This window comes from Bombina bombina, chromosome 2 (genome assembly GCF_027579735.1).
Source record: "Bombina bombina isolate aBomBom1 chromosome 2, aBomBom1.pri, whole genome shotgun sequence".
In the NCBI taxonomy this organism is placed as follows: Eukaryota; Metazoa; Chordata; class Amphibia; order Anura; family Bombinatoridae; genus Bombina; species Bombina bombina.
Window position 1 is genome coordinate 1,000,142,422 of NC_069500.1, and position 27,900 is coordinate 1,000,170,321.

The following is a 27,900-nucleotide window of genomic DNA, read 5'->3' on the forward strand; positions in this document are numbered from 1 at the left end:
ACTTTAGAGCACAGTAGTTAAGAGCTTTATAAACCGGCGTTAGCCAGAAAGCTCTTAACTCCTGCTATTTTCAGGCGGCTGGAATCTTGTCGTTAGAGCTCTAACGCTCACTGCAGAAACGACTCTAAATACCGGCGTTAGGAAGATCCCATTGAAAAGATAGGCTACGCAAATGGCGTAGGGGGATCTGCGGTATGGAAAAGTCGCGGCTGTAAAGTGAGCGTTAGACCCTTTAATCACTGACTCCAAATACCAGCGGGCGGCCAAAACCAGCGTTAGGAGCCTCTAACGCTGGTTTTGACGGCTACCGCCGAACTCTAAATCTAGGCCTTAGAGAATTGTGTGTTATCAAATAACAGGATTTTTATTTAAAACCTTTGGTTCAGTCAGAGAGAATAATAAAACTCACAGTAAACAAGGTGATGTATTCTAAGTAAACTCTGCTTGAAGAAGAGGTTTAGCAGGTTATGGGTTTAGAATTTCTACCTTTTGATAGAGCCAGATAAAAATATAGTGTACAATGTCCCTGTGTTTTTGTCTCACATTTACTGTATTCTCAGTGTTCCATTTTACCTGTTGGAGTGTATTCAATTTTTTGTTTTGTTTATTTGTTTATTTTATTTGCAAATAGCTCCTTTATATTTATTTTGTCATTTGAAATGACTGATTTTTGCCCGTTGAAACTGCCACCTATACTGTACATTTCAGTACTGCATTATTGACTATAGAAAAGCTCTAAAACAAGAACTTAGCTTAGTAGTCATAAAGCACAAAAATATTGCATACGGTTAAAAAAAAAAAAAAAAGAGTTAAAACTTCTAACTTTATTAGTATAACATTAAAAATGCAATAACCCCACTCAATATCCTGTGACAAGTTTCTCGGGTTAGCTTGTGCTTGATCAAAGAGATAAAAACCAATTAAAATATATAGGAAGGATGAGATAAGCGTTTTCAGAGATCCTCTAGCTTGATGCTTCTCCCATTCACCAGTTAATTAACCCCTTAACGACCGCAACGTACCATGTACATTGCCGGTTGTTAAGGGTTTTCTGTTTTATAATAGCAGGGAACCCGCCTCAAGCCACAGGACCACACTATTATACCCTCCTTTCTTGTCATTGGAAATAGCGGGGTCTTGCCACTTGTGGCGAGACCATGCTATTAAAAGTACAATCCCCATTGAAAGACCTGCGACATATAGGGTATGTTGCTGGTCCTTAAGGGTTTAAAGGGACAGTTTACTGTAAATTTGTTTGCCTTACTGTGTTTCCAATGACTTGTTATACCAGCTGCAGATTATGAAATGTTTGAGAAAAAGCTTATTTAGGTATATTTTTATATATGAAATAGCCAGCATTGTTATTTGAAACCACCAATTATTAAAATGGGTTAAGCTTCCAAGGAAATCAGATCTCCTTATTTTATCACTTTCTGTACAGACACATTATTTTTTATATTATCTTTGTATGTATACCAAAGCCCAATACTATAGAGAACAATTAAAAATTAACATTTTATTACTTCTCTCTCCTACCTCCCACTGGAAGTTTAATTTCTCATGCTGGCTATGTTTACACACCTTTTCTACAGCCAGTACTTATGTATAGAAACTTTCAGTATAGGTAGGTATACCACAGGCACATTTTAAAGGCTGATATAATGGTAAAGGAGCTATTTTTAAACAATTTAATACACTCCAGCAGGCATGCAACCAGTGTGCTTACTATGTCAACAGGCAGTCATGTATGTTGTACAAAGTACACATTTAGCTATTTGCCCAGCACAGCAAAATAGCCAAAGCTTTTACCTTTACTTTTATATAAATGTACTAAACACATTTACCATATGACATGTTGTGTATCTGAGTTTTACTATTTTTATGGGTTCCTGAAGTCTGTATATGTAATACTAGAGATTTCTCTCATTGGCCTCTAGTTATCAAGGTCTGTCGGATCTGATCCGACAATGCGGATCAGGTCCGACAGACCTCGCTGAATACTGCGAGCAATACGCTCGCCGTATTCAGCATTGCACCAGCAGCTCACAAGAGCTGCTGGTGCAACGCCGCCCCCTGTAGACTTGCGGCCAATGGGCGATCGTACTCAATCGGGTTGATTTCCGGCGATGTCTGTCCGGCTGCTCAGAGCAGGCGGACAGGTTATGGAGCAGTGGTCTTTGTGAACGCTGCTTCATAACTGCTGTTTCTGGCGAGCCTGCAGGCTCGCCAGAAACACGGGGCATCAAGCTCCATTCTGAGCTTGATAAATATGCCCCATTGTATCAACCTTGTGTGCTCATGTGCCAGCAGTCACTAACCATTCATTTCTCCTAGAAGCTCAGTAATGTCTATTGATGTCTCAGTGTAGTACTTCCTGTTGATATAGTGAATTTTTTTATCATTATGTCCAGTAATCTTTAAAGGGCCAGACTACTCCAAAAAAATGTTATTGTTTAAAAAGACAGATAACGCAATTATTACACATTCTCCAGTTTTGCATAATATTAATACACTTTTTACCTCTTTTAGACCGTGCTTGTTAGTAATAGACATATGCCTGAGGAAACAGCCTGTTGTCGCTGAGAAACACGTTGCAATTGTTTTATTAAAACAATTGTTTTTAAGCTGTTTTAAATAAACACATTGTATCTACTACAAGTACGAGTCTGATTTGGAGGAGAAAGTCCGGAAGTGAGACTGCACTATCATGGGGAACAGTGAGCTGGGACACTGTAAGATCCCCCCAGTCTGTGTCTTTTAGCACATTGGTGCTGCCTGAATTGTGAGTACAGCGATATTTTAAAGTATATTAATATCACAATGTTAGTTGGAATGGGTAGTAAAGGAGTTATCTATCTTTTTAAACAATAACAATTCTGGTGTAGACTGTCCCTTTAAAGGAACATGAAACCCATTTTTATGTCTCATGATTCAGATAAAGAATACAATTTTAAAAAAAGTTTTCAGTTTATTTCTATTATCAAATTTGCTTCATTCTCTTGTTATTTTATTTTGAAGTGATATCTAGATAGGTAGCGTGCATAGGGTGGCCACCTCGGCCATGTTTTCCTGGACACTTATGAGTTACACATGCTGCAGGGTGTGCAGGTAAGAACATGTATTGTGCTGTTCATCAGCACTAATCATGTGATGTTCAGAACCACAATACATGTTCCGACCTGCTAACCCTGCAGCATGTGTAACTTGTAAGTGTTCAGGAAAACATGGCCGAGGTGGCTACCCTAAGCGTGCACATGTCTGTAGCACTACACGACAGGAAATAGTGCTGCCATCTAGTGCTCTTGCTAATGTAAAGCATTGTTGCAAAACTGCTGCCATATAGTACTGCAGACACGTGCACACTCCTGAACTTACCTTCCTGTTTTTCAACAAAGGATAACAAGAAAATGAAGAAAATTTAAAGGAATAGTCTAGTCAAAATTAAACTTTCATGATAGCGCGTGCGATTTTAAGGAACGTTCTAATTTACTCCTATTATCAATTTTTCTTCGTTCTCATGTTCTCTTTATTTGAATGTAAGCATAAAAGCAGGCCCATTTTTGGTTCAGCACCTGGGTAGCACTTTCGGATTGGTGTCTAAATGTAGCCATCAATCAGAAAGTGCTACCCAGGTGCTGAACCAAAATTGGGCTGGCTCCTTAGCTTGCATTCAAATAAAGATACCAAGAGAACGAAGAAAAATTGATAATAGGAGTAAATTAGAACGTTCCTTAAAATTGCATGCGCTATCTGAATCATGAAAGTTTAATTTTGACCAGACTATCCCTTTAATAATAGAAGTAAATTGGAATGTTTTTTATAATTGCATGCTCTGTCTGAATCGTGAAAGAAACGTTTTAGTTTCATGCCCCTTTGACTTATTTTTGCAGGTATCAGTCAAATGCAGGTTATTGAATCCAACTGATGTTCACAGCATTCATAAGCTAATACAAATGTAGTTATTAAAAAAAAAAAAAAACAGTTTGTATATGCGTAGTAATTACTAATATTCACACACCACATACTATTGAGATGCCTCAGGGCTAGATTACAAGTGAGGTGCAAAGTTTTGCGCTAGCGCATTCGTGTTTTTGCAAACCATTTTCTTTTCACTGATATTACAAGGTGAGCAAAATCCTTTTCAGGATTTGTGGTTAACTGTTTTCCAATACAAAAAAGTTGCACAAAAATACAGAACAAAGTCTAGTTTCACTCATATTAACACTGTCTAATAAAAATTATTTTAAAAAAAATATTGCACAAAGATGTTATAAGGGCTCAAAGATTGGAGATCTCGGGTGTTAGGGGAAAAAAAAAGGCAGGCAAAGAGTTTTAACATTACGAGACATATATATACATAGCTAAAGATGTATTTGTATGTATATAGACTGCTTTTTTGTAAAAAAAAAGGTGCCGGTACTCATTGATTATTGATTGATAAATTAAGCTCAGTAACTTTGCAAAAAGCAAAGGGACAACATTATTTACAATGTTTGATGTATTTTGCAGCTCCCTCTTATGAAAACTAGTGTATTTAAATGATGATTACGAAAATTACCTGTTATGAATTGGCAGAGGTGGGGGTACTCCGTACCGGTGAGTACCCACACAAAAAAAGCCCTGTATATAGATATGTTTATATATGTATATACATATATATTATATATGTATTTACAGTCATATATACACATATAAAAAATTAATATATATATATATATATACATATATATATATATATATATATCTGTGTGTGCATTGGAGCCCTTTTCCAGATAAAAACATGATAAAACATATTTATGCAATATTCATATTTAATTTTGATTTTAACTATGTATTTACAGTAAATCTTTCACATTTGCTAATGCTGTACTTATGGTTATTTGATCCTTGCTTATAATTTAAAATAAATATGAACTGTGAAATGACAAGATTCCACCAATCAGGAGGTAGAAAGACCTTAAAATAGAAGACCAGGATGAATAGGATCATACTCCTTGAAAAAGCTGAATGAACAGTGAAACGTACATTGGATGTTTACACTGCATGTATCCGTGACGTCACTGGAGGTGGAACTTTTTGGTACACAGTTGGTCGGCTCCAATATCGGCAGAGGAACGTTCAGTGAGAGATTGTTAGTCCACCATTGATCCAACTGTATGGTGCACTTAGTCCTAGTATATACCCCTGTGAATGATCCGTGTTTTGGCTTTTTAATTTTGTAATAAATTGTATACTTATTTTATTCATCCGTGACAATTAAAGAAAATGTATGTTCAATAGGGTCTCCAATGGCAGCCTGCGGTCTGTATTGCCACTGTCACCAGTGCTACTTAGCATGAAAAAAATTCACTAGAATGCAAATTCAGGATAGCTGACCCCTTTTTGAGGTTTGATGGTGGAACAGTAAAGAAAACAGGTGGATCGCAACCCCCAGAAAAATACTACTGAATTAGTCAGATCACAAATGGAAAGTAAGAACGAAGTTTTGTCAAAAGAGGATAGCTGACCCCTTTTTGAGCAAATATATTGAGTGATATATATACATGCCTACTATCCTGAGGCTCAGTTATAGCTATCCAATTCCAACACTGTTTTTGGTAAACCGCAAATACCGGGGGAAACAACACCTTTCAAAACTGCCTTTGCCCTTAGAGCTCAGTTATATTTCTCTTTAATGTGAGTAAGGGTGCGTAAAGTGAATGTCAGTTTAGATGAATAGGTAAGAACTTTGGAACGATTTTTCCACAGATAGAAAATGCTTAGTAGCACTCTATGCCCAGACTAATGTTGGGGCAGGAACATGTAATTAAAATATAACTTTTATTTTTACATTTAAAAGATGGGTAAACAACATAAAACATTAAATTAAAAATCCCTATCAGAAGGGGGGCGGAGCTAACTGCCATACAGGAAAGCTGCACTTTGTCAGAGCTCCTCTGCAAACTCTGCTAAAAACCTTATTAAAACCTCAAATCAGCCTATATCAACTGAGGTAAACAACAGATCACTCTAGCAGGACAAGGAATCAATCGATCTGGGACCAAAATTGGGCTTTTACAGCAAAAACGAAACCATCCAGTTCAGACTTCCAGGGCCCATTCAGGAAAGTCCCCGGCTGCGGCCTACACTGGATCCGGAGGTAGGAGTTAAACAACACAAAATAACCTCATTAGTTTGGGGAAAATAGAGAAACATACCCCAGATACTAAACTACCTAAAATAAAAGGTTTTTTTACATGCTACAAGTGGAAATAGCTTAACTCTGAGGAGAAAGGGAGGTGGGAAAATCGCCATTTTTAGCAACATTCTGCAAAGTTTATTGGTCCCTCTGCACCCCACAACTGTGTCCTTTTAAGAAGTACCAAGACCCCAACCCTAGTCAGGAAAGTCAGAGAGACACTGAAGGGACAAAGGTTGGGAAAGCTTATAAAGGACACTTGATTATAAATATCTCCCTTTATTTAAACAGAAAGGGTTTTATTTTTACAGTAAAGAATACACATCAATACAGAGTTGGGATTTCACTCCTGAACATTATACTGCAGCATAAAATAGCACCTTGCACTGCATATGAGTAGTATGGGCTAACTAAAGAAGCAGCTGCACAGTGACAGAGCTACATGTAACATAATCTCACATCTTAATGATTTCTTAATACATCCATGCTAAATATAAGCTAACAAAGCATCCTTAGAGGACGTCATACAGTAGCTGACACCTTTGCATTGCCTGTACATAACAGCCAGAGCCGCAAACATACCATTGCAACATGAAAAACAAATCACAAACAGTGATTGTCTATCACGAGCACAATTAAAGCAAAGAAATCTGGAAAATTCTCTAACACCAACAATAAGCAATTCGCCCTCATCACATTCAGACATGACGGAACCAGCCCCGTCAGTGCCCGCAAATAAAGAGTTACTAAGTCAAATAAAGGTGCTATTTCAGGAAGAATTGAAAACGGCCATATCTGAACTTAGACAAGACATACGAGAAATTGGAGGGCGTACAGCGGAGCTGGAGGAGAAACTTGATGAAGTAGTTGTTGAAATACCACAAATACACAATGCCATTCAGGAGCAGTCATCACATATCAAAAGGCTGGAAAATCAAATAGAAGACCTTGAAAACAGGTCGAGAAGGTTGAATCTAAGGATCCGAAACCTCCCAGAAACCTACACTAATCTTCCAGACACAGTCACGAAGATATTCCGCCACCTTTTACCAGAAATGGACACCTCCATGCTACTCATGGATAGAATGCATAGGGCTCTCTCCAGACCGCCACAGCCCTCCATGGCCAGAGACATTATCTTAAAAATGCATTACTTCCATATCAAAGATCAAATACTTACGGCAGCCAGGAATGCACAAACACTCTCGTATGAAGGACACTCTTTGCAAATCTTTGCAGATTTAGCTCCGATCACCCTACGCAGAAGGCGAGAGCTCAAGCCTATTTTATCCATATTAAAGGGACACTCAAGTCAAAATTAAACTTCATGATTCAAATACAGCATGCAATTTTAAACAACTTTCCAATTTACTTCAATTAACAAAATGTGCACAGTCTTTTTATATTTACACTTTTTGAGTCACAAACTCCTACTGAGCATGTGCAAGAATTCACTGCATATACGTATATGCATTTGTGATTGGCTGATGGCTGTCACATGATACAGTGGGAGTGGAAATAGACATAACTTTGCAATTTATTTAACAAAAATCTGCTACTCATTTGAAGTTCAGACTAAGTGCTATTGCATTGTCTTCTTATCATGCATTTGTTGATTATGCAAATCTACAGTGTTGACTGGTCCTTTAAATAACATGCAAATAAGATATAGATGGAACTTTCCGTTCAAACTATCATTTACCTATCAAAACAACCCCTACTCCTGTACGACAGTTGAAGAGGGGCAGGAAATTCTTAGGAAGCTACATCTTTTAACAGACATACAAAGCAAGGATCAGCCACCTAAACCTCAGAGACAATCCTTTCAAAGGGAATGGACACCTGCAAGGAAACAGAAAACCCCCCGAAAAGGGCTCAAAAACTCAAAGACCCCAAGCAGGACTGATCAGAGTTCAGAATCCGAGGACGAAGAAACCTGAACTTACAAACAAACTCTTCAGGCCTGTTATCTATCGCTGTTTAACTACCTGAATAGGCCATCCACTGTTCTGTAAAGGTATTATGGTTACTTAAAAAATGCATATTAATTTTTAGTACCTATTCCAATAACAAAAAAAAGGTAAGGTTGTGAGTTGGATAGATCAGCATTTTACTGACCCTACATAATGTTTCCGGACATTACACTCTTGTCTAAACCGTTGAGACGTTCCTCATAATTCGCACCCTCCCACCCCCTACCAGATTACCCACTTATCTTTCCCTCTCTTCCTTCCCTCCCCATGCCCCCCCAGTTATAGCATGGTTCTCATATTCTAAACATTAAGATACATGTTGATTATTTTTTTTGCACTATTGTGAAAATGATTAATGTCACTGTTTAATTGCTCTACTCATTTGACTTGAAATGTTTATGTTTGTTATAATTATAATGTTCTTAATAGTTGACGACTCATTACAATGCACACTTTATCACAGATAGCATCACTCCTAAAGTTCACAAGGAAAGCTAGAAAACCTATAATACAAGCTCCTACCACCATAGGCAATTCTCTACTTCTAACCTATCACATAAGATATATCAAACAAAAGTTTTCATCTCCACTATTGATATCTGCAGTGCTCCGCATGAATACAAAAATTAGACGAGCTAACAGAAATATACATATCAGCACATTCACAACTCCTACCCAAATATGGCTCCAATCACGGCAAACACACACAACGTTAGAGGTTTGCACTCTAAAGTCAAAATGAAAAAAGGCACTTCAGGAATATAAAAATCTGCAAGCACATATAGTGTTACTACAAGAAACACATTTCACAAAAGCAAGCACACCAAAATACTGGGATAAAGCATATTCACAACAATACCATACAACTACACATAAGAAGCATAGAGGAGTGTCAATTCTATTACACAGTTCCTTAAACTTTAAAGAGGAAGAAATCATAACCGACAAAGAGGGAAGATACCTGATAATTAGGGGATACATACACAATACCCCTATCATGATAGGCAATATCTATGCCCCAAACGACCACCAAGCTCAATTCCTAACTAAAGTTAGCAAACTACTAACCATGTGGAATAAATATAAAATAATTGTGGGAGGAGATTTTAATCTCACATTAGATAATCTAATAGACAAATCCCAACATATAACTCGTACGCAACAGAAAAGAGAACCTAAACATAAAATCCTGGGTGATTTCCTGCTTGATCACAATTGTATTGATGGGTGGAGGACCTTAAACAAAGGTGTGAGAGAGTACACATATTACTCACCAGTTCACGACTCTCATTCGAGAATCAACTACATTTTATTGAGCCAGATTCTGGTTCCATTACTCATGCAGGCGAAAATACATAATTGCACATGGTCAGATCACTCTATAGTTGAGATCACACTACAGGGGATAACAAATCATAATAGAACCAAAGCATGGGCATTTAACCCTAAAATAATAGGGGACCCACTTGTTAAACAAAAATTATTAGATGAACTTACCCACTTTATAGCAGCAAATAATGGATCTACACTTAACCCATTACACCAATGGGGAGCACTCAAGGCTTTCGTTAGAGGTTACCTGATGACTGAATCAGCAAGGCAGCATAGACTCCACCAATCACATATAGGAAAACTGAGAACAGACATTTCAAACCTGAAAAGGGAAGTGATAGCACACCCAAGCAATGCTAATAACAAACAACTGAAACAGAAAAACAAAGAACTAGACAATCTCCTCTCAGATGAAGCTAACAAATCCATAAAACTACTAGATACACACTATTTTATCCACTCCAACAAACCGGATAGAATGTTAGCAAACAAATTAAAGGAAATCACTAGAGCTACAGCGGTACCACAGATACATACACCGACAGGAAAGGTAACAAATGACCCCCTAGAAATTGCAAACTCCTTTGCTGACTATTATAATGCACTCTATAATCTCCCGACTCCCAAAGTGAATCAAGAAGCGGCTGAAACACTAAATAAGTTCCTAGCAGACAGTACAATGCCTCAATTGTCTCAATCTGACGTTACAATGCTAAACAACCCCATTTCAGTAACAGAGGTTTTGCTTGCCATAAAAGATCTTAAGCCAAACAAAGCTCCAGGACCAGATGGTTATTCCGGAATATTTTATAAAACCTTCAAAAATATATTAGCCCCACAATTAGTCACTATCTTTAATTCTATAATGAAAGGAAGTGAAATCCCAAAAGAAATGCTCCTGGCCAGAATATCAGTTATCCCTAAACCGGGGAAAAATAAGCAGTTATGCCAAAATTATAAGCCCATCTCCCTTATAAACCAAGACATAAAACTGTTCACGAAAATCCTGGCAAATAGACTAAACGATCCCCTAACTAAATTGATACATTCAGATCAAGTCGGTTTCATTAAATCCAGGGAAGCGCCAGACAATACCCGTAAAGTCATCAATTTAATAAATTATGCTGCGGTACATGGAGTGCCTTCTCTGCTCCTTTCGTTGGATGCAGAGAAGGCATTCGATAGAGTAAACTGGAGCTACATGACCGCCTTATTGACTAAAGTAGGAATACGAGGAGAATTCTTAAACGCTATCTCATTACTGTACTCAACTCCTGAAGCATATATTAGACTAGCAGGATATAACTCTAAATCAATACCAATCCGAAATGGAACAAGACAAGGATGCCCCCTCTCCCCACTGTTGTTCGCCTTGTGCATAGAACCCCTAGCACTTAAAATTAGGGAATGTACAGATATCTCAGGAATTAAAGTAACTAATACAATATATAAACTTGCATTATTTGCAGATGATGTCATTTTAACCCTTACAAAACCCACACTTTCTTTACCACCCTTATATAATATCCTACAACAGTTTGGAGCGGTGTCAGGATATAAAATAAATGAAGATAAATGCGAAGCCATAGGAATCCATCTACCATCGCATACTAAAAAATTGTTAGAGGCTAATTTCTCCTTTAAATGGGCAAGCAAAACTATAAAATACTTGGGAATTCACATCACGACTGATGTCTATGCACTTTTTAAATATAATTACAAACCCCTATTCGCACAAATACGGCAACTTATGTCCAAATGGACGAAATACAAAATATCATTCCTGGGAAGGATTATAGTATCTAAAATGACAATCCTACCAAAACTTCTTTACCTGTTCAGATCTTTACCTATATCCATCCCAATAAGGGAATTACAAAGTTTACAAAACGATATTCTCTCTTTTATTTGGCAAAATAAAAAAGCGAGGATTAACAAGCATATTATGACCAGACATAGAGACGGGGGAGGAATGGGTATACCCCATCTGATATCATATTACAACGCCGCCAGAATGGCACAAACAGCTTTTTGGTGTACAAGAGATAAAAACATACAATGGGTGCAATTAGAAGCTAACATAATAGGAGTTAATAATATAGCCAAACTTCTATGGTCCACAAAACAAAGCAGGCCTCAGCAGGGGAAGCGATTCATATCCATTACACACACATTATATATCTGGGACAAATTAACACATTATTATCAAATCACAAACACCAAATCCCCGATAACCCCTCTAATTGATCTCAACTCCTCCATAGATAAGATAGTACAGGATAAATGGGCTAACAGAGGACTGTACAGGATAGCAGACACCCTCATTAATGGGACATTCATGACACATAACCAATACAATGAACTAGACCCTTTAGACACACATACGTGGTACCACTACTTCCAGTTACGCTCTAGAGTACATAAAATTATGGGTACATCAACCACACGCGTTACCACCCCCTTTGAATCCATATGTCTTTCTAAAACTAGGCCTAAAGGCTCCATAACTAAATTATACCTAATATTCAATATAAATAATAACACGAACAAAACATCAACAATGGACAAATGAGAAGCTGATTTAGGAAAGGAATGGGCAATTACAGACTGGATTCAGACACTCAGACAGGGTACAAAGTTCACGATTAACTCCGCATTACAGGAAAATTACCTAAAATCAGCCTATAGATGGTATTTATACCCCACTAGACTACATAAGATAGGAAACCAAAATAGTAATTTATGTTTCAGAGGATGCGGAGAGATTGGCACCTATATGCATATGTAGTGGCACTGTGAAAAAATACAACACTTATGGCAAGAAACAAACAAATTATTGCAAGACATATATGACAGAGATGTAACATTATTACCGGAACATGCTTTGCTACACCTCCCAATGAGAGGATTCCTACCAAAACAAAATAAATTAATTGCTCAATTATGTACAGCCACGAGATTATGCCTTGCTAGATACTGGAAAAATGAACCACCAGGGTTCTTCATAATTCAACAAAAAATAGAGTATTTATACAAAATGTCTAGTTCAGTAGCGGATTTAATGGCAACTAAAGACACATTCATAGAAATATGGGAACCTTGGATAATGTACACAGAAGCAAAACACAGAGAGCAAGCCAACACCATCACAACTGTCAGGCCCCATATCAATCCTGGTGTACAAGCTAAATAGCCAAAGACAAGCTAATAGTATACCAACACAGACCATATCAGGAGAGTTACTGATTTAGGAGAGATGTTGAAGTTTTGAATGTACAAGTCAACTATTCTTAGTTTATATCTATTTGTTGTCCTTTTATATCTGATAATAATTCAAACAAAGTTTTCAGGAAAACAAGAATGGACCACAGACTTTACTGTTTACATTTATTAGTTTTAGTTTTTTTTTTGCATTGTATAATTTATCTTTCTGTTATGATGTGCAAAATATGCAAGCACAATATGTTATATGTTACATATGATAATAAAAGCAATTTCTGAAGAAAAAAAAAAAAAAATCCCTATCAGAAGCAGTTGTGCTAATATGCCAGTAGTTGTCTCACTAATTTATACAATCCGGTCTTCTTCTATTTATGTAATATCTCTGAGACACTATAGTTATGTTGGTTCAGAGTAACCGCTATATGAACTTGTTGGCTACAAGAAATTTACAATAATGACTGCTATCATACATTGTTACTTGTGTATTGTATTAGTATAAGTAAAGTGTGTGTTCAGAATATTGTGTTTATTCACTGGTAATAAGGATATAAGTGCTTGTGGGTTAGGTCAACTTATATTTGGATTTATTTCTCTCGTTTACCGAATAGTATTATTGAATCATTTCCCACGTGATTAGTTAATACATATGGTTTTAATCTCCCTTTGAACGAAGTAATCCAGGGATATATTGTATTGGATAGCTCCTTTAACCTGTTTTAACTATGTTCTTAAACACATTGCTGACTTACTTTTTGGAAATCTATAAATACTTGTATCTTGGGCACTTGTATATGTGCTTATTGAGTTGGCAGAAGTTAGTCAAAATACTTTCTTGGTTTATACTTGATTGAACCTTGGTCTGTGGTTCCAAATTAAATAAACCTATATCCCTAAGTATATTACCCTTATGTTCGCAGTCAACTAACATTAAATACCCTTTCAGCACTTCTGTTTACCTGTATGAATGGCAAGGTTAGTTATATGTACAGGAATATATTGTATTTAATAGCTCCTATAATCTGCTTTAACTATGTTCTTAAATGCAATATTGCCTTAAAATCTGGAAGTCTATAAATACTTTTGTATCTTGAGCACTTATATATATATATACTCATTAGGTTGGCAAATACTTTCTTGATTATACTTGATTAATTCTTTGCCTGTGAGTCCCAAATTAAATAAACATATATCGCTAAGTATGTTACCATTGGGTCCACAACTAGCTAACTTTAGGTATCTTTTCAGCACTTATTTGCTTGTATAAATTTATAATAGTAGTTGCGTTTTGTATTTTTTGTATGTAACTCATCTATCTCATGGAAATAGTTGTATTTTGCAACATTGTTGCTTACAATTTTGAAATTGCCACATATAAAATATCTGAGGTTCTCAGTACTGCCCAGTGTTGTTAACGTGTGGCGATTTCTATTAGTTAATTTTTCTATATAGCCTGTGAGCCCCAAACCAAATAGATATATGTTACTGAGTGTATTATCCTTGGGACTGCAACCAGTTAAATGTTCAATATCCTTTCAGTACTTTTATTGGCTTATATAAATATTGTAGCGTTAGTTACGTGTGATGTATTTTATATACAGCTCATCTGCCACATAGTGATAATCCATATCTTGCAACATATGTTGCTTTCCATCTTGGATCTGTCACATACAAAATATCTTTCCTGTCTGAGGCTTTCAGTGCTGCCCGGTATTGTAAGCTAATAGCGCTTTCTATTTATTCAATTTTCTATATAGCGGTAATTCAGTTACATTAACACAATTGCTCTGATCTTTTAAAATAACAAACATTGGGACTCCATCGTCCCACACAACCCCCCCTTTCAGAGCAATTGTGTTAATGTAAGTGCTGAAAGGATACCTAACGTTAGCTAGTTGTGGACCCAATGGTAACATACTTAGCGATATATGTTTATATGTTTATTTAATTTGGGACTTACAGGCAAAGAATTAATCAAGTATAATCAAGCAAGTCAGTATATATATATAAGTGCTCAAGATACAAAAGTATTTATAGACTTCCAGATTTCAAGGCAATATTGCATTTAAAAACATAGTTAAAGCAGATTATAGTAGCTATTAAATATAATATATTCCTGTACATATAACTAACCTTGCAATTCATACAGGTAAACAGAAGTGCTGAAAGGGTATTTAATGTTAGTTGACTGTGAAAATAAGGGTAATATACTTAGGGATATAGGTTTATTTAATTTGGAACCACAGACCAAGGTTCAATCAAGTATAAACCAAGCAAGTAATTTGACTAACTTCTGCCAACTCAATAAGCACATATACAAGTGCCCAAGATACAAGTATTTATAGATTTCCAAAATTTAAGGCAGCAATGTGTTTAAGAACATAGTTAAAACAGGTTAAAGGAGCTATCCAATACAATATATCCCTGGATTACTTTGTTCAAAGGGAGATTAAACCCATATGTATTAACTAATCACGTGGGAAATGATTCAATAATACTATTCGGTGAACGAGAGAAATAAATCCAAATATAAGTTGACCTAACCCACAAGCACTTATATCCTTATTACCAGTGAATAAACACAATATTGTGAACAAACACTTTACTTATACTAATACAATACACAAGTAACAATGTATGATAGCAGTCATTATTGTAAGAAATTTCTTGTAGCCAACAAGTTCATATAGTGGTTACTCTGAACTAACATAACTATAGTGTCTCAGAGATATTACATAAATAGAAGAAGGCCGGATTGTATAAATTAGTGAGACAACTACTGGCATATTAGCACAACTGCTTCTGATAGGGATTTTTAATTTAATTTTTCATGTTGTTTACCCATGTTTTAAATGTAAAAATAAAAGTTATATTTTAATTACATTTTCCTGTCCCAACATTAGTCTGGGCATAGAGTGCTACTAAGCATTTTCTATCTGTGGAAAAATCGCTCCAAAGTTCTTGTATGTTCAAAATAAATGCTAGCGCCACTCCTCAGATTTAGATGATACACAAACCAAGGTAAAATATACATTTAAGAATCAATTCAAAACAAGAGGAGCCTGCCTATATAGTGCCCTGGTCAAATCTGTGTATGTAAATTAGATGAATAGGTGCCCGGTTTTTAATATTCCTATTAAAAACAAGGGCACTTTAATTCATCAAAATTTACATTTCACTTGTTTTCTTCAGATACTTACCTTTTAATCTTCACAGCCACTCCAGCAATTCCTCTGGTCGTCGGAAGCCTCTTCATACGTCAGAAATGACGGATCGGTCATCCTCCATTCACGGCTTCCCCCTGGGGGAATCATGGCCTGAGGCAACGCCGTGATTGGAGGAAGCTGGATTCGTCAATTTGGACCCGCGAAGAGGGCTTGTGACGGGCGAAAGAAGCGATGCAGCCGCTGTCAGGATTAAAAAGTAAGTATTAGAAGAAAACGAGTGAAATGTAAATTTTGATGAATTAAAGTGCCCTTGTTTTTAATAGGATTATTAAAAATCGGGCACCTATTCATCTAAATTGACATTCACTTTAAATTTAAGAAATTACACCATTTGCAGAGTCACACTATGTTCACCTTTTTTTCTTTGAGGTTACATTGTGCAGATTCTACGTGTCAAAATTGCTACATTTTGTACTGTATCCTATCTCTTTAATACACAGTGATATATTGTTACACTTTTTGTATATTGAATGTGCTATGTTATTTGCATGATGGGTGTTTGTTTTTCTTCCAACAATTTTTTTTCTCCATTGACTTCTATGGGTAATGGGAAAAAGTGATGGAGTTTGCGCGATCTCGGGTATTAGTTCCCCCCCCCCCCCCCATTGAATAGGTTTTTCACGCTATGCGGGTGAACGCTAGAGCAAAATGTTTTTTTTTGGAACTTGTAATACAAATTCAACCCGAAAAGCTTCGCTTATGCAATAAAAAAAAATAAAAATACTGCGCCACTTGTAATCTAGCCCTCAGTTTGTTAGTTTGCCAAATGTGATACCTTTTTAATCATCAGGGTTGTAGTTTATACTCCTTTCATGGTCAGCAAAATCATTTATCCTTGTAAGATTGATGATACTGAGTAGCACTAACTTGGGTAATAATAGTGGCTTTTAGTTTACAACTCCTGATCATTTATTATATCTAAGTCATGCAGATTAAGTGATCTGAGATCCTTAGCCTGCATGACTTAGATATAATAAATGATCAGATAAACAAGTGCAGTACACACTGTCATCTGTGTTTATTACAGAATATAACAAATTCTGTAACAAACACAGATGACAATGAGTACTGAACTGTGTAGATGGCAGTGACAAGCGTGTATGGACTGTGTAGTCACCATATTTTGTTCTTTTTAGTTTGATATAGGCATTCCCTCCATGACCAAGTGCTGCAACCAGCATGATCGCTGCTATGATACATGTGGCAATAAAAAGAATGAGTGCGATGAGCAGTTTCAGAGCTGTCTTTCAAAGATCTGCAGAGATGTGCAGAAAACCCTGGGCATATCAGAAAGTGTTAAAGGTAAGTGTTGTTGTTGCTGCATTTTAACCAACATTTTATGGGGGAAAAATCTCATACATATAAAAGAGCAGCTCCGCACTCATATGAACCAAACCCAAAGCACCTTGACTCCATTTGAACATCTTTGTTATTCCCTAGACATATCTAGAAAGCATATTTCTATTACATATAAACTACTTTGAGACAACACTATACCTATATCTAAACTGCTTTATTCTTTTAGTATCCTTTGTTTAAGGTGCAGTGATGCACTACTGGGAGCTAGCTGAAAGCTAATGACAAGAGGCATATATGTGAAGCCACTAATCAGAAGCTTTTGAGCCTACCTAGGTATACTTTTCAACAAAGGATACAAAGAGAATTAAACAAATTAGATAATAGAAATATATTGAAATGGTGTTAAAAATGGTATGCACTATCTGAATCATGAAAAAAAGAATTTGGGTTTTATGTCCCTTTAACATTCTTTTTACTGCAATTATTTTTCAGTAGCAAAACTTCACCCACCAGTTGCCTTATTTGGAGGAACCAATCTGGGCTTTAGTCAGCAGACAACAAGGCTACCCAATGTTGTAAAGTTACTATAAATGAATTTTTTTGCAGTGGTTATTTATTAAAGCCAATAAGGGACATATATGTAGCAGGGTTATAGCCTTGAATAGTCAGCAGGGTGCATGTCATGGTCTTAGAGTTAGAAATTGCTCTATTTCAGAGCTAAACTGCATGGGAATGAAGCATACTTAAAATAGTTGCTTTATCATACATAACTAAGCATTTGATATACAAATGTCAAGGTATTTACTGTCCCTTTAAGTGGGAACATGACCGAAACATTCCATTTGATGAGGCAAGTTGGCAAAAGGTTTTTTATAATACCAAAATATCTGCTACAGTAGTTGAAACTAAATATAAGTTAAAGGGACATAACACCTCAAAAATGTCTTTCATGATTCGGATACAGCATGTAATTTTAAACAACTTTCAGATTTGCTTTATTCTTTTGGTATCCTTTGGTGAAGGTGCAGTAATGCAGTACTATGAGCTAGTTGAACAAATATATGCCTCTTGTCATTGGTTCACATAAGTACAGCTACCAATCAGCAGCTAGCTTTCAGTATACATTGCTGCTCCTGATTATGCTTTTCAGCAAAAGATACCAAAAGAACAAAGTAAATTGATAATGTAAGTAAACTGAAGTGCATGCTCTGACTCACAAAAGTAAAAATGTATGTTTTAATATCCATATAGGAACATACAGTCTGTGTGAAGATAAATACCATCTGTCTTCAATAAATGATATTGTGGAGAGATTGGTACTGTCATCCACATCTATGAATTCATTCTGGGAGCAAATTGTACGATGTATTAATGAGTTTATAGGTACTGAGTTACAATTAAAGCTAACTCTAATATTGCTGAATAAGCTCCCCCATCTCATGTATATTTGGAAAGCTGCTTCTTCAATGTATTTTTAACCTGCGCCAAGAGGCTGAATCCCCAGTTTTAGTAGAAAACTCTGATTCCAACTCATATACAATGGGTTACTGTGTAGTACATTAGGTTTTGTCTCTGGCAAGACTATATAATGCTTTTAACGGCAAATTAGATCACTTAGCAAATGTGTCCTCCTCTGGTAACAAAGACTAACTTTGTAAAGAATGTTTTTTAGCTTGAGTTTAATTGTTCAGGATATACACAATGTGTACTCCTGAGCCTACCTAGATAGGCTTTTCAACCAAGCATAGCAAGAGAAGTTCTGTCTGAATCATAAATATTTAAATACAACTTTACTGTCCCTTTTAGTAAGTTAGGCATAACACGCTATACTTGTGTACATATCTTTGTTTAGTAATTTTATGTTTTTTTATGTTATTGTTAAAAAAAAAAAATTACCCAACCTGTACAACTGTATATGGTTGATGGTGGTGTTTAAAATGAGGTCCTGGTGCCCTGGTTTAGAGTCCCAATAAACCCATGGGTGCCTCCAGCTAACCCCCCCCCCCCTTGGTGGTTATATAATATACAAACACATCTTTGTCTATGAATATGCTATAATATATATAGGCTTAGACAATACTTTAGCATGCCCTGTTCTTTAAACAGATATCGCAACCATGCTAAACATTGCTCCTATTACAAGTTGTTAGTTAGGTGTTGTGCTCGACCTCAACACATAACAGTGCTAAAAAAGTTACTGCAACTTGAGACCTGAAGTAAAGTGTTGGGGTTACAATAAAAATACATACTCAGTAACACTATTTTTGCACTCCACTTGTAATCTAACCTATAATTGCCAAAAATCTTACAATAATGCCGGAGTTTGTTTTCTGTCAAACGTTTAAAAGCAAGTAAATATGTCTGCACCATCCAAGCCCCCTATACCCTACATAAGCCCCCTGGTCACTTTTTCATTCCGCTTCTCACTCACATGCAACCACCTTGTCATCCTCCCACCTCACACACAATCTCCTCTTCACATTCTCACCTTCATTTCCCCCTCACACAACATGTTTGTTTACTACTTACTCCCTCTAACGTATCTTCTAAGCCACTCACACCAGCTTACTCTCTCAGTCCAACTAACCTTCACACTCTCTTCTTTTCATCCTCTTAGCTCTCCCTCCGCAAACACAGCCGCCTCCTTAATCTGTCTTCCCACCTCCCTGATATCCACTATCCTCCTCACCCTCTCACATAGCTTGCTCTTTAATTTGTCCCTTCACAGTCTGCTTCACACCTTCTTAATCCTCTCTTCCTTATAAATAGCCCCCTCCCAACCCCCTGTCTCCTACATACAGCCCCCCTCTTATGTTCTCACCCATTCTTCTTTACACACAACCTTGCTTATCCTTTTAGCTCCCTGACCCTTCTCTCATCCCTTCTCCCTCACATACAACTCCTGCACAGACTATTAATACACACATGTGTGATGTCATCAGTGATGTAATTGATTATATTAAAAAGCAAAAAAAATATAGTTGCACTGCAAATAGAGACCTCTAATGATGAAGTCTACTTTTCAAAATAGCATTATTAGCAAGCGTTCATTGAAACAGTTTATTTTAAAGCAAATGCCATAACCCCCAGATATGGATAGTGCATAATATAAATAAACATTAAACTACATGTGTCCATAACAGGGAGACTTACTATAGTGTGTCCTGCAGATGAGACATTCCAAGTGAGAGTTTGGGTAGCGTATATAAAGACCGCCGACACTGAACAATCCCAGTATCCGTTAGTAGATCATTTACCTCTCCTCTAGAAGTCACTGCTGACCGCAGTGTTACTGGATCCCAATCTCGGTAGCTGTAGAGCAAACAGAGCCTCTCAAACTGCCACTATAATTCACTCCTTGATGGACAGGCTCAGGAACCAATCCGCTTAGAGCACATATCCATTGGGCCAGAATCACCGCTCACTCAAGCTAATAGCAGTGTGGGGTGTAGACCATCACTGTCCAATCTGGTTAAATCATCCAAAATATACATAGATGTAGCGATGAATTAGAAAGTTCAATTTTATTCAAGAAACAATGATAAACGTTCACAAAGCGTTACACGAACTTGCAACAAAGCGGGACCTCCATCCTGTATGTACAATATTTTTTTGTTTCAAAGTTATGCACCACTGACAATTGAAATTTAAACAGAAACTTAACTCAAACAAACTATAGGAGCCCGGTACTCATACATATATATTTATTTATTGTTTTATATTAAAATACATTTACTGTGTATATATGTGTGTGTGATAAATATATATATATATATATATATATATATATATATATATATATATATATATATATATTAGGGCCGGGCGATTAACCGCATATGCAGTTTTAAACCGCGAATAACCGCTGCAATTTAAAAACCGTGAGAGTCTGCGTTTTTTATGGGGGGGGGCAGGGCCTGTGTGAATACAATGGAAGGAGCCGGTCCTGGACCACCGGTAACTGAGTGACATGTTCTGGCCTAGCATATAGCTAGGCAGAGGAGCCGTGCACACACAGCAGTTAGAAGAGGCGGCACTGCGGGGCATAGAAGAGTGGAGACACGTGGTCAAGGTGGGTTGCTCACTCAGGCGACTGGAAGCTACGGGCAGGATAAAGCAGCGATCTGACTGCACTGCCACTGTCTGCAGGGTTATAAAATCTAAAGTAAACCAGCACCAGGGGGAGGGAGGCTCTGTGAAAGTGAAAGCAGTCTGAATAACAGACGTGGCACTGCCCTAGCATATACTTATACCTGGAGATTTATCCAATAAAATATGTTTTCTCCAACATAGGTGTGTCCGGTCCACGGCGTCATCCTTACTTGTGGGATATTCTCTTCCCCAACAGGAAATGGCAAAGAGTCCCAGCAAAGCTGGTCACATGATCCCTCCTAGGCTCCGCCCACCCCAGTCATTCTCTTTGCCGTTGCACAGGCAACATCTCCACGGAGATGGTTAAGAGTTTTTTGGTGTTTAAATGTAGTTTTTATTCTTCTATCAAGTGTTTGTTATTTTAAAATAGTGCTGGTATGTACTATTTACTCTGAAACAGAAAAAAGATGAAGATTTCTGTTTGTAAGAGGAAGATGATTTTAGCAGAAGTTACTAAAATCGATTGCTGTTTCCACACAGGACTGTTGAGATGAAGTAACTTCAGTTGGGGGAAACAGTTAGCAGACTTTTCTGCTTAAGGTATGACTGGCCATATTTCTAACAAGACCATGTAATGCTGGAAGGCTGTCATTTCCCCTCATGGGGACCGGTAAGCCATTTTCTTAGTTAAATAAAAGAATAAAGGGCTTCAAAAGGGCTTAAAAAACTGGTAGACATTTTTCTGGGCTAAAACGATTGCTTTACTAGGCATATTATGCAGATTCTAAATATTAATGGTTATTATAATCTTGGGGATTGTTTAGAAAAACGGCAGGCACTGTGTTGGACACCTTTTTCAGATGGGGGCCTTTTCTAGTTATAGACAGAGCCTCATTTCTTCTGTTATGTGTGATCAGTCCACGGGTCATCATTACTTCTGGGATATAACTCCTCCCCAACAGGAAATGCAAGAGGATTCACCCAGCAGAGCTGCATATAGCTCCTCCCCTCTACGTCAGTCCCAGTCATTCTCTTGCACCCAACGACTAGATAGGATGTGTGAGAGGACTATGGTGATTATACTTAGTTTCTCCAACATAGGTGTGTCCGGTCCACGGCGTCATCCTTACTTGTGGGATATTCTCTTCCCCAACAGGAAATGGCAAAGAGCCCAGCAAAGCTGGTCACATGATCCCTCCTAGGCTCCGCCTACCCCAGTCATTCTCTTTGCCGTTGTACAGGCAACATCTCCACGGAGATGGCTTAGAGTTTTTTAGTGTTTAACTGTAGTTTTTTATTATTCAATCAAGAGTTTGTTATTTTGAAATAGTGCTGGTATGTACTATTTACTCAGAAACAGAAAAGAGATGAAGATTTCTGTTTGTATGAGGAAAATGATTTTAGCAACCGTAACTAAAATCCATGGCTGTTCCACACAGGACTGTTGAGAGCAATTAACTTCAGTTGGGGGAACAGTGTGCAGTCTCCTGCTGCTTGAGGTATGACACATTCTAACAAGACGATGTAATGCTGGAAGCTGTCATTTTCCCTATGGGATCCGGTAAGCCATATTTATTACGATCGTAAATAAGGGCTTTACAAGGGCTTATTTAGACTGTAGACTTTTCTGGGCTAAATCGATTCATTATTAACACATATTTAGCCTTGAGGAATCATTTTATCTGGGTATTTTGATATAATAATATCGGCAGGCACTGTATTAGACACCTTATTTCTTAGGGGCTTTCCCAAAGCATAAGCAGAGTCTCATTTTCGCGCCGGTGTGGCGCACTTGTTTTTGAGAGGCATGGCATGCAGTCGCATGTGAGAGGAGCTCTGATACTTAGAAAAGACTTTCTGAAGGCGTCATTTGGTATCGTATTCCCCTTTGGGCTTGGTTGGGTCTCAGCAAAGCAGATACCAGGGACTGTAAAGGGGTTAAAGCTTATAACGGCTCCGGTTCCGTTATTTTAAGAGTTAAAGCTTCCAAATTTGGTGTGCAATATTTTTAAGGCTTTAAGACACTGTGGTGAAAATTTGGTGATTTTTGAACAATTCCTTCATGTTTTTTCGCAATTGCAGTAACAAAGTGTGTTCAGTTTAAAATTTAAAGTGACAGTAACGGTTTTATTTTAAAACGTTTTTTGTACTTTCTTATCAAGTTTATGCCTGTTTAACATGTCTGAACTACCAGATAGACTGTGTTCTGAATGTGGGGAAGCCAGAATTCCTATTCATTTAAATAAATGTGATTTATGTGATAATGACAATGATGCCCAAGATGATTCCTCAAGTGAGGGGAGTAAGCATGGTACTGCATCATTCCCTCCTTCGTCTACACGAGTCTTGCCCACTCAGGAGGCCCCTAGTACATCTAGCGCGCCAATACTCCTTACTATGCAACAATTAACGGCTGTAATGGATAATTCTGTCAAAAACATTTTAGCCAAAATGAACCCTTGTCAGCGTAAGCGTGGCTGCTCTGTTTTAGTTACTGAAGAGCATGACGACGCTGATATTAATATCTCTGAAGGGCCCCTAATCCAATTTGAGGGGGCCAGGGAGGTTTTGTCTGAGGGAGAAATTACTGATTCAGGGAACATTTCTCATCAGGCTGAATCTGATGTGATTACATTTAAATTTAAGTTGGAACATCTCCGCATTTTGCTTAAGGAGGTATTATCCACTCTGGATGATTGTGAAAAGTTGGTCATTCCAGAGAAACTATGTAAAATGGACAAGTTCCTAGAGGTGCCGGGGCTCCCAGAAGCTTTTCCTATACCCAAGCGGGTGGCGGACATTGTTAATAAAGAATGGGAAAGGCCCGGTATTCCTTTCGTCCCTCCCCCCATATTTAAAAAATTGTTTCCTATGGTCGACCCCAGAAAGGACTTATGGCAGTCAGTCCCCAAGGTCGAGGGAGCGGTTTCTACTTTAAACAAACGCACCACTATACCCATAGAGGATAGTTGTGCTTTCAAAGATCCTATGGATAAAAAATTAGAAGGTTTGCTTAAAAAGATGTTTGTTCAGCAGGGTTACCTTCTACAACCCATTTCATGCATTGTCCCTGTCACTACAGCTGCATACTTCTGGTTTGATGAACTGATTAAGGTGCTCGATAGTGATTCTCCTCCTTATGAGGAGATTATGGACAGAATCAATGCTCTCAAATTGGCTAATTCTTTCACTCTAGACGCCACTTTGCAAGTGGCTAGGTTAGCGGCTAAGAATTCTGGGTTTGCTATTGTGGCGCGCAGAGCGCTTTGGTTGAAATCTTGGTCGGCTGATGCGTCTTCCAAGAACAAGTTACTAAACATTCCTTTCAAGGGGAAAACGCTGTTTGGCCCTGACTTGAAAGAGATTATCTCTGATATCACTGGGGGTAAGGGCCACGCCCTTCCTCAGGATAGGCCTTTCAAGGCAAAAAATAGACCTAATTTTCGTCCCTTTCGTAAAAACGGACCAGCCCAAAGTGCTACGTCCTCTAAGCAAGAGGGTAATACTTCTCAAGCCAAGCCAGCTTGGAGACCAATGCAAGGCTGGAACAAGGGAAAGCAGGCCAAGAAACCTGTCACTGCTACCAAGACAGCATGAAATATTGGCCCCCGATCCGGGACCGGATCTGGTGGGGGGCAGACTCTCTCTCTTCGCTCAGGCTTGGGCAAGAGATGTTCTGGATCCTTGGGCGCTAGAAATAGTCTCCCAGGGTTATCTTCTGGAATTCAAGGGACTTCCCCCAAGGGGGAGGTTCCACAGGTCTCAGTTGTCTTCAGACCACATAAAAAGACAGGCGTTCTTACATTGTGTAGAAGACCTGTTAAAAATGGGAGTGATTCATCCTGTTCCATTAAGAGAACAAGGGATGGGGTTCTACTCCAATCTGTTCATAGTTCCCAAAAAAGAGGGAACGTTCAGACCAATCTTAGATCTCAAGATCTTAAACAAATTTCTCAAGGTCCCATCGTTCAAGATGGAAACCATTCGAACTATCCTTCCTTCCATCCAGGAAGGTCAATTCATGACCACGGTGGATTTAAAGGATGCGTATCTACATATTCCTGTCCACAAGGAACATCATCGGTTCCTAAGGTTTGCATTCCTGGACAAACATTACCAGTTTGTGGCGCTTCCTTTCGGATTAGCCACTGCTCCAAGGATTTTCACAAAGGTACTAGGGTCCCTTCTGGCGGTGCTAAGACCAAGGGGCATTGCAGTAGTACCTTACCTGGACGACATTCTGATTCAAGCGTCGTCCCTCCCTCGAGCAAAGGCTCACACGGACATCGTCCTGGCCTTTCTCAGATCTCACGGCTGGAAAGTGAACGTGGAAAAGAGTTCTCTATCCCCGTCAACAAGGGTTCCCTTCTTGGGAACAATTATAGATTCCTCAGAAATGAGGATTTTTCTAACAGAGGCCAGAAAGACAAAGCTTCTGGACTCTTGTCGGATACTTCATTCCGTTCCTCTTCCTTCCGTAGCTCAGTGCATGGAAGTGATCGGGTTGATGGTAGCGGCAATGGACATAGTTCCTTTTGCGCGCATTCATCTAAGACCATTACAACTGTGCATGCTCAGTCAGTGGAATGGGGACTATACAGACTTGTCTCCAAAGATACAAGTAAATCAGAGGACCAGAGACTCACTCCGTTGGTGGCTGTCCCTGGACAACCTGTCACGAGGGATGACATTCCGCAGACCAGAGTGGGTCATTGTCACGACCGACGCCAGTCTGATGGGCTGGGGCGCGGTCTGGGGATCCCTGAAAGCTCAGGGTCTTTGGTCTCGGGAAGAATCTCTTCTACCGATAAATATTCTGGAACTGAGAGCGATATTCAATGCTCTCAAGGCTTGGCCTCAGCTAGCGAGGACCAAGTTCATTCGGTTTCAATCAGACAACATGACGACTGTTGCGTACATCAACCATCAGGGGGGAACAAGGAGTTCCCTAGCGATGGAAGAAGTGACCAAGATTATTCTATGGGCGGAGTCTCACTCCTGCCACCTGTCTGCTATCCACATCCCGGGAGTGGAAAATTGGGAAGCGGATTTTCTGAGTCGTCAGACATTGCATCCGGGGGAGTGGGAACTCCATCCGGAAATCTTTGCCCAAGTCACTCAACTATGGGGCATTCCAGACATGGATCTGATGGCCTCTCGTCAGAACTTCAAAGTTCCTTGCTACGGGTCCAGATCCAGGGATCCCAAGGCGGCTCTAGTGGATGCACTAGTAGCACCTTGGACCTTCAAACTAGCTTATGTGTTCCCGCCGTTTCCTCTCATCCCCAGGCTGGTAGCCAGGATCAATCAGGAGAGGGCGTCGGTGATCTTGATAGCTCCTGCGTGGCCACGCAGGACTTGGTATGCAGATCTGGTGAATATGTCATCGGCTCCACCTTGGAAGCTACCTTTGAGACGAGACCTTCTTGTTCAGGGTCCGTTCGAACATCCGAATCTGGTTTCACTCCAGCTGACTGCTTGGAGATTGAACGCTTGATTTTATCGAAGCGAGGTTTCTCAGATTCTGTTATCGATACTCTTGTTCAGGCCAGAAAGCCTGTAACTAGAAAGATTTACCACAAAATTTGGAAAAAATATATCTGTTGGTGTGAATCTAAAGGATTCCCTTGGGACAAGGTTAAGATTCCTAGGATTCTATCCTTCCTTCAAGAAGGATTGGAAAAAGGATTATCGGCAAGTTCCCTGAAGGGACAGATTTCTGCCTTGTCGGTGTTACTTCACAAAAAACTGGCAGCTGTGCCAGATGTTCAAGCCTTTGTTCAGGCTCTGGTTAGAATCAAGCCTGTTTACAAACCTTTGACTCCCCCTTGGAGTCTCAATTTAGTTCTTTCAGTTCTTCAGGGGGTTCCGTTTGAACCCTTACATTCCGTTGATATTAAGTTATTATCTTGGAAAGTTTTGTTTTTAGTTGCAATTTCTTCTGCTAGAAGAGTTTCAGAATTATCTGCTCTGCAGTGTTCTCCTCCTTATCTGGTGTTCCATGCAGATAAGGTGGTTTTACGTACTAAACCTGGTTTTCTTCCAAAAGTTGTTTCTAACAAAAACATTAACCAGGAGATTATCGTACCTTCTCTGTGTCCGAAACCAGTTTCAAAGAAGGAACGCTTGTTGCACAATTTGGATGTTGTTCGCGCTCTAAAATTCTATTTGGATGCTACAAAGGATTTTAGACAAACATCTTCCTTGTTTGTTGTTTATTCAGGTAAAAGGAGAGGTCAAAAAGCAACTTCTACCTCTCTCTCTTTTTGGATTAAAAGCATCATCAGATTGGCTTACGAGACTGCCGGACGGCAGCCTCCCGAAAGAATCACAGCCCATTCCACTAGGGCTGTGGCTTCCACATGGGCCTTCAAGAACGAGGCTTCTGTTGATCAGATATGTAGGGCAGCGACTTGGTCTTCACTGCACACTTTTACCAAATTTTACAAGTTTGATACTTTTGCTTCTTCTGAGGCTATTTTTGGGAGAAAGGTTTTGCAAGCCGTGGTGCCTTCCATTTAGGTGACCTGATTTGCTCCCTCCCTTCATCCGTGTCCTAAAGCTTTGGTATTGGTTCCCA

General features: G+C 38.5%; 1 protein-coding gene across 1 annotated transcript in view; it reads left to right on the forward strand.

Annotated features, from left to right (window-relative positions):
* The window catches only part of PLA2G12A (phospholipase A2 group XIIA), a 101,689-nt gene that overhangs the window by 8,674 nt on the left and 65,115 nt on the right, over positions 1-27,900 (forward strand). Inside the window, exon 3 of the mRNA XM_053703550.1 lies at positions 17,066-17,231. Within this exon, the coding sequence (XP_053559525.1) occupies positions 17,066-17,231 (166 nt within the window). The remainder of the gene's footprint in view (positions 1-17,065; positions 17,232-27,900) is intronic.